This window comes from Diplotaxodon limnothrissa, linkage group LG20 (genome assembly GCF_057381915.1).
Source record: "Diplotaxodon limnothrissa isolate DT_005_m linkage group LG20, D_limnothrissa_male_GT1.1, whole genome shotgun sequence".
NCBI classification, from domain to species: domain Eukaryota; kingdom Metazoa; phylum Chordata; class Actinopteri; order Cichliformes; family Cichlidae; genus Diplotaxodon; species Diplotaxodon limnothrissa.
In genome coordinates this window covers 8,186,331-8,194,431 of record NC_140615.1, presented here as the reverse complement: position 1 = coordinate 8,194,431, position 8,101 = coordinate 8,186,331, and the positions used below count along the sequence as shown (strand labels likewise).

Genomic DNA, 8,101 nt, shown 5'->3' with positions numbered 1-8,101 from the left:
GAGGACATCACTGAGCATGTAATTAGTTGCATATAGCAGAAAATTGCTTTGCTGTCCAACAAGTATCTGATTTTCCCGCTACTGTTTCGGTACTTACGCGTGAAACCAGAGAAGAATGGAAGAAATGACAGTCAAACCCCACCGAGTCCGTTTTCCTCAAAACTCCACAAAATTACGTCATAATTTCCCATGACACAAGTCAAATTAAGTTTAGAGAAATGCCACAAAGAAATAGAAATTATGAAGTGCTTCATTTTTAAAGTTTTAAGCACACATAGGTTCTCTGGCTTCCCACAATCACATTAAACGTTTTGAGGTTTACATTTTTTACAGTAATCTGTGTTGTTTTGGATCGTTTTGTTTCTCTCTCTCTCTCTCTTTTTTTACACTAATCCGTGCTTACAGCAATATATGTGCCACTTTGAACACAACATGTTGTATTTGACATTCAGACTGAAAGGTTAATGTCATGTTACTAAACAACACAGAGGGACGTTTCCTTTGCCACGTTTATTATGGAAATAATACTGTATTAAAAATAAGTAACAACATGTCGAGGGAAACTATAGTGCAATCATAAACACAAACAGTTAAATCAAGCTTTATTTACAGGATATTTACAGATTTTCAGCTACCAAGGTCGCCACAGGCTTTGCTGAACGTTCGCGCCTTCATTTATGTCGCTAGAGCCTTTTTTAGTACTATTTTGTGTAGGAGCCGCAAAAAGAACAGCCTGTTTGGCTTCAGTGGAGCGGAATGCTTCTTCTGCTGGTGGAAAAGAAGACGTGCTTGCATCATGGACTTTCAAAGTTTTCGTTCTGGTCGTTTTTCTCTCCTCGGTTCCGGATGCGGATGGGGAAAGTTTCTGCGCCCCACTCTGAGTGTCAGTTTGCTTCAGACCGCTGTCCATGGTGCTGAAGATTTCCGCTCTTCTCCGAGAGCGAGAGAGTTTATTGGAAAGCTGCGATAACATCCAGCGGTCGTTCGCGTTTAGATTATCTGTCATCAGCAAGTACTGGTTGACATTGGTTAGACATCTGCGGAAGCCACTTTGGTAGTCGGAAACGTCGAAAGCAGACGCTGCGCCTTAAATCATGAAAAAGGCATCTCAAGGTCAGAGACATTCAAATTCTGCATAAAGTTGTGTTGTCAAAAATACATGAATATGTCTTCAAGAATGAAGTCATAACTCACAAATTTGAATTTTTTGGAGGTTCTTCACATGTTTCACGGTGAGCTCCAAGATGTCAGCCTTTTCCAGTTTGCGCTTTCGAATCTGAGAAAAGAGATTACACATTACTTAAACTTTTTTCGTAAAAGAAATGCTAGCTCATCAAAAGTAGCAACCCAAATTGTTCCAGCTCTAAAGTTGTGGTTCTCATACTTACACTGCTGCTGTAGTAGCTCTCCAGGAGACATTTTAACTGGTCCAGACACTGGTTTATGCGCGCTCTTCGCTTTTTTTCCATGAGTGGTTTGGACACCTGTAAAGCACGCGTAAAGTCAACAACCCATGCTTCGATAATTCGTAGTAATTGTGAGGAATTTGCCGTTTATTAAGTTCCCTTTAACAAGTTCTTTTACACACCTTGTTTCCAGCAGTGGGTTTGACTTTCTCGATGCAGTCTGTCGTCGCCACCATTCTCTTAGTCCGTTTTGATTTCCTTGAAGTTAACCTTTTTCTCTCTCTGGCCCACGGACGAGGGGGTTTATCCTGAGTGGATTTATATAGAGACACCCACTTAACATGTCAATGCAAACAGGCCCGCCTCTGTCTCTCGCGCTCAAATGGGCAACACTGGCAGCTAGTTGGCTTGGCAGCCCACACTAACTATAGAATCAGACTCTAATTATTTGAAAATCTATTTTTTATGCTGCTCCATGGTTAATAACTGAGTATAAATGTATTTCGCCTTGATCCAAACTCACACAGCCTGGAAGTATTTTTTAAATTATCTGGTTCATATTTTTATTCCTTCAGGTCCTCAGGTTCGTGCAGGGCACAGAGGAATAACCAGACTGGAGTTTAACGGGAAAACAGACTTATAGCTCTAGATCTAGTTATAGAGTCTATGCAATCTACTGCTTCATATGTTGTGCAGTGTCTACCCGGTGTCTAATAATCAACTTGTGTGGCAAAGTAGCGTAAAAATAGTAAACATAATGATAATGGTTTTGCTTGGTATGCAGCATGGACACTATTGACTCCTGTATTCAGTCTTTGTGCGTGAGTTTCACGCCACCAGGTTGAAGGCAGCACCGTGGAAATTCACGTCGTGTCTCCACAACATTCCAATTTTCCGGTGACCGCTGATAGTAAAACCTCTGCACCTGCAACATCTTATTAGATCAGCCAGACTGCTTTTTAAAGGCAAACAGTGCAGGTATTTTAATATATATTTATATATAGACTATACACGATAAACGCCCTAGATGCTGGAACAAAAAAAGCAGACGAGGTTCCAAGTGCCTTGAGGACACTTTTACACTTTTAGCATTCTTTCGCTATTGTGCGTCAGCACTTTTTGTCTTCATACCAGCCTCAGTGAGGCACCGAGGAGAATCGCGGGCCGCCCCTTGTCCTTGCTCCCTCGCTTCCCGATTTTCCACACTTTCCGCTGAAAGGAACTGAGCCTTGGGAAAGTCATAGCAGCTGAAACAATGTATTGACCATAGGATCACCGCAGTCCACTGGGCATTTTGTGCTCAAACTGACCATCTGAAAATAGGAAAAAAGGGATGAATCATCTTACCAAGATGTGTAACAGAACTATCGGCCGGGATCTCAGAATAACGCAATAATAAAATAATATCAGCAAAATGTTCACTAAGCTTTTTTTAGTATGAAAACATCATAAATTACTTCCTTTATTCCTTAGTTTTTGTATATGTAATTGGCATGTTGTGTAAAAAAAGAATAAATGTTGTCTTTAATAAGGCCGAGAGACTTTTTAGTCTTTACTTAACAAAAAAAGTTTTATGCACAAGCAAAATTCTCATATTTACTATTATTATTATTATTATTATTATTATTATTATTATTATTATTATTAGTAGTAGTAGTAGTAGTAGTAGTAGTAGTAGTAGTAGTAGTATAGTCCACACTGTGATAATTTTTCTTTCAGTCAATTAAAATAACATTTGGTGTTATTTCTTTTATATAAAACTATAAACACAACATGCCACATGTTGTTGTTCTGACAGCACGACAAAATACAAAAACTGCTAGTTGATTCATTCCCTAGCAGTGGGTGATACTTTAAACGAGGGCACGTGGTGTGGCCCACAGGAACTCTGCACCCCGTAAGAATTTTTTTGAAGCACCCATTGAAAACAAACAAAGCAAAGCAAAACAAAAAATGCAGACTCAGTAAAAACTGATTAACAAAACGGTGTTCATTTTTAACTGATATTATAAAACACGCATGAGATATGAAAGTTAAAGGGTTGTGGGATCGAAGTGGGACTAAGTAAACAAGGGCTTATGGCGCACTGGATTTTATCGCTGTCGTTTTAAGGTAAACGGGCTCAGGTGTATGCAGTTCATTCAGTAGATGTATGGAGCTGGTTGCGCACTTCAGTAAAGTTTATTTGAGAGACACGCGACACAGTAGAGAAAACCTGTCTCACACTGCCCCTGTTCTCCTGCTTGATCCTGTGTACAATGCCTGTGTTGAAATGAGTGAGGCCCTGCTAAAGGAGGGGCATATTTGTATTCAGTCTATAGAGGCCGAGAATGAAAAGAGGCCAAATTTTAGCGGTGTTCCACTGATCTTTTCTTTTGCATGAAAAGACTCCTTTCAGTTATAAACTGAATCAACACTAGTTCCCTCTTCATCCTGCTATGAAATGGTAATCAGTCAACTTCTACAATGTCCCTGCTATAACCCTTTTACCAACCGGACATTTAATTTAATTTAACGGGCTTCTGAAATCCAAGGCTGATGTTAAATGTATTGCCTTCGCAGAACTAAACCACAGCCGTGAAGTCCCTCAGTCGAATGAATTGAATTGGCAGAGTTGTGTCAGGAGTAACTAATTGAGTAAAAACCGAAAAATTGTGGGACACAGTTCTGGTGTTATGCTTCAGCGTATAATCGGTATGAAACTTGGCCGAAATGCTCTGGGTGTAAGTGGGCCTTCTGATGCCTTTTGTCCAATATCCGTCACATTATCTGCTTTTTCACGCTTGGTTTTTACACAGGACCGTGGAGGGCTGATTTCAGCGTGGAGTCATTGCATCAAAACACTCGCCTGTCTTGTTATTCTGTGTCACAGAGGAGCGATTTCCCCGCTGATTACTCGGTGTAATTTCAATTAGTGTTGGATTTTTCGTTAGGACAAAGGAATAAAAAAAAAAAAAAGAAACAACAGAAACAAAACTAGATTTCCAAAATGAAAACAGGCTTGTTTCTGAAGTGGCGGAATGCAATCAGGCTTTGAAACTGTTTTCCTCCAAAACCGCCTCACCTCTGTCATAAGTTCTTACGGCATCATCTACCCATGAGAATAGCGCAGCGAGAAACTTGTGTCCTCAACGGGCATCATAATACAAGTGCTATTAAATGACAAGTTAAGTGTATGTTTTTAAAAAGGACAGGTCCTTCGCTCCACTTTTACTTTTCAGCCTCAGGCCATTCATTAACGCGATTGGACCTTTGTCATGGATTCCTGCCGGAGGGGACCTGACAAAGATGCGGTAATAATTGGACTATTGGGGAACTTGTTAACAACAATTAGTGAGGTAATTATATAATTACTGCAATAACTGTTTTCTTCCTAAAGGGAAAGTGATGCATTTGCAAGCCAATAGGCTTGTGCCTAACAGTAGGCTACATGGGTAGAAATACAGAGGTCACCTTCATGTTAGGAAACGTCAGAGTAAAATAGTTTATTTTAAAAAGTAATTAAAAACTATAGTTTTAGAGCAACATTTATGTTATATAGAAGCTATAAAGGAATGCTTATTTACGTGATGCAAGTGAAGTGTATTTAGATATATATAACAGGCCAAGAAAAAAGTAAAAACAGCAGAAATGAAATCTTTAGTATTATAATTATATCCACTTTAGCCCATGTAATGGAAATACATTGCAGGTTATAGCCACTCCTCATGCCTCGCAGACCTGTTAAAATATGCAAACTTGGGCCCAAAAGTTGGCTCACCGTGAGCGGAGCAAATCGATGTACCGCCTCCCATTCAGATGGACAGCACTGGTGCACCCAAAAGGCTAATTGTTGAGCAGCAAGGCCACAGTAAAGAGAGCAGGTACACGAACAGGTGCACTGCAAAAGTAATATTGGAAATATTGACAGGATTTTCTGAAAAGCCACGCGACGGACCTGTTGGCAAAGCTCTGATCACACATCAAATGAAAACGGCATCATGAATTTCTATAGACTGCTCCTCGGGTTATTTAAAGACTTCTTACTTTGGTTTGGCAACATAATGGCCTGTGTTTGCTTGTGTGTGCCGGGGTTACCGCATGAAAAGGACAGAGGTGCACATTAACATCGCTTAAGGTTTTCTCAAGGGCCGAAATGAACTGACTGGAAAGTAACTTTATAACTCGCTGGAGGATGAAACCTTTGTTGGGCTCTGTTGTGAAAGACACAAGAGCCTGACAAAAGGAGGGCGCCTTTGTTAATAAACACTAAAGCGCAAGGGTATTGATGTGCCTTGAATTGCAAAACATCTGCCATTTACTCTGAACGACTAGAGCGAAATTTAAATGAAAATAACCAAGCAGCCTTTAGCACGGCTACAGACACCGCGTCTGTAGCCGTGCGTAAAACAACAGTCATATGAGCAACTTGGAAAACCCCCCTTTTTGTTTTTCAGGTTTAAAAAACATCAAACCTTCCTTTGTCAGTGTGGCCAGATGGATCAACACACGACGCCCTCTTTAACTGTAATAGTGCAATACTTTTTTTTTTCTTTGCAGACGTTTAATCTAGTCTAAGTTCAACTCACAGTGTCTTACTTTAATGTTGACAGGTCCCTATAATGATAGAGGCTTGCTGGTGTGACTGCTTGTTGTGAGTAGAAAGACCACTGTGAATAGAGCTGCACGGACAGGTGCAAAAGTATTTCAGATGCTTAAGGGACTTTCTGAAAAGCCAAGAGCTATTATGAAAGTTGTAGGCTCTGGTCAAATAACAGAAGACACAGATTTCCTCGGGATATTTAAAGGCTTATTAAAGACTCTTACTTTGGTTGGATACACTAAATTACGTGTTAATATTTAACAAAAGACCAGAACAAAAAACGAAACGAAACACAACCCCCCCCCCCCCCCCCAAAAAAAAACAACAACAAACAAACAAAAAAAGCAACCCAGCGATGAGACAGTTAAAGGCTTTGTGTTAAGGATGTGCAGACTGAAAAATTGCTCAAGTGCAGTCATTTAATTAGCCGTTAGCACTTTTAAACTTAGATTTAAAAGTTTCACTAATATTCCAGTTTAACTGTTCCTAAACACAATAAGGAATTATTAACCCTTAACACTGAACTAATGGAAGCTATATGTTAATCTAAACTCGTGGTATGGACTCTGACCTTCGAGTGATCTGTGTCTTTCGATTAAAAAAAGGTATATAACGTTTAAGGAAAATCCCATATGGACACCAAATGCAAATTGCCTCCATTAAAATGTGTTTTGTTTTTCGCGTTTGGGGGGGGACCAGTTGCTGACCAACTTTTTTTTCCCATGGTTTTCTCTTTATCTGGGCAAAGTGGAAAATTGAAAGGTACAAGTGAAAAGGCGTGGGGCGTTACCCTGATTTTCCTCGCTCTATATTTTGTCAGACAGAAATGTGTGCCCCCTTAGCTGAACCAACTTTTTTTAAGGAAAGAAATTCATTCAATGCGAGGCTAATCCAAGTTTAAATTGTTAAATAGAAAAAAGCTGTTGGAGTCTGTTGTAAGTTGCAGATAGTCATATCACATTGGAAGCATAGGCTCATTTCACCCCAGTTAAATTGCTGAAGTTGGTAATCACACTGAAATTCTGCATAACATCGTGTGTGGCGAATGTAACTCTGAAATCAGTAAGAAATTGTCAATTTGCTGGTGTCAGCGTATAGCCCTCCAAACGCGCCATATGCCATGCTAAGTGGCACCATTCACCAATTCGTTCCTACTTTCACGGTCCATCCTCCCCTTTTCCCTGCCAGGAAGCTGAATGGCCACAACAAAATGGCAATTTACCCTCTCGAATTGCTGCATACCCCCTGCGGGGAAGGCTCTTTCCGTTTCACTTTGCGGGGCATCCCAATCCTACTAAGCGTCACGACGTGAAACTTTGACTTTCAAATGGAAAGAGAAGTGTTTGACCATCAGTGCTGTCAGCGCTGTCTCAATAGTTTGTGTCTGGCTATAAATTTGACGGGACATCAAAGAAGAGAGTAACAAAACGAGGTTGGAAAAGAGGCCAAACAGCAAAAGTACACGTAACTAAATTAAGGAATATGAAGGGAAACGTTTGATCTCTGATCCAATAATAGCCTACAAAGAAAAACGAGTGAAGATCCTTGCATGTGATCATCTTTAAGATCACCAATAAACGCACACACAAAATTTTTTATGTTCTGTAGGCATAAAATGCATCCAAATGAAATATATATCTCCCCTAAAAATGAACCATGTTCATCGATGTCAGTAAGGATAAGCGAAGACAATAAGGTTTGTATTTCTTTAATTTAGTTTGTCAATATAACTTCACTATGAAGGCTATGCCTGCCAGCTATCAGTTTTACTCACGTTTACTGAATACCCGAACACCTATGGAAAAATCAAGCTGCTGGTATTCATTTAGCTCTTACTTTTAACTTACCACCCACCTGAACCATGCTGCTGAATAATCGAGAGTTAGTGGTTTAATTCACACCTGGACAGCCCGTCTCAGAGATGTCTGATAGGTTTTTGAATGCATTGGGCCTATTTTTAAAATTAAATTGAAATAAAAGTATGTTCACAAAATGACGGTCAGTCACAGACTGGAAGTTATTCATAGTCGATGTAAAGCGGTGGTAAGTGTATAAATTCACAAGCTCAATTTGCCCAGAAGCCTGTATTCACTATCCAATTTTTGACAGTTCT

The 8,101-nt window shown here is 39.9% G+C and overlaps 1 protein-coding gene across 1 annotated transcript; it reads right to left on the bottom strand.

Annotated features, from left to right (window-relative positions):
- Positions 1-631: 631 nt before the first annotated feature.
- On the bottom strand, positions 632-1,642 carry hes3 (hes family bHLH transcription factor 3). Its single transcript, XM_085345487.1, has 4 exons — positions 1,589-1,642; positions 1,389-1,484; positions 1,195-1,276; positions 632-1,086 (listed from the first exon to the last, which is right to left on the bottom strand). Exons 1-4 carry the CDS (start codon positions 1,640-1,642, stop codon positions 632-634), a joined length of 687 nt encoding a protein of 228 aa, XP_085201613.1.
- Positions 1,643-8,101: the final 6,459 nt, after the last annotated feature.

Coding starts and splice junctions, on each gene's coding strand:
- hes3 (XM_085345487.1), bottom strand. CDS start 1,642: ATGGTGGCGACGACAGACTGCATCGAGAAAGTCAAACCCACTGCTGGA. Junction 1,485..1,588: donor AACCCACTGCTGGAAACAAG/GTGTGTAAAAGA, acceptor CGTGCTTTACAG/GTGTCCAAACCACTCATGGA. Junction 1,087..1,194: donor CCTCCAAAAAATTCAAATTT/GTGAGTTATGAC, acceptor TCATGATTTAAG/GCGCAGCGTCTGCTTTCGAC.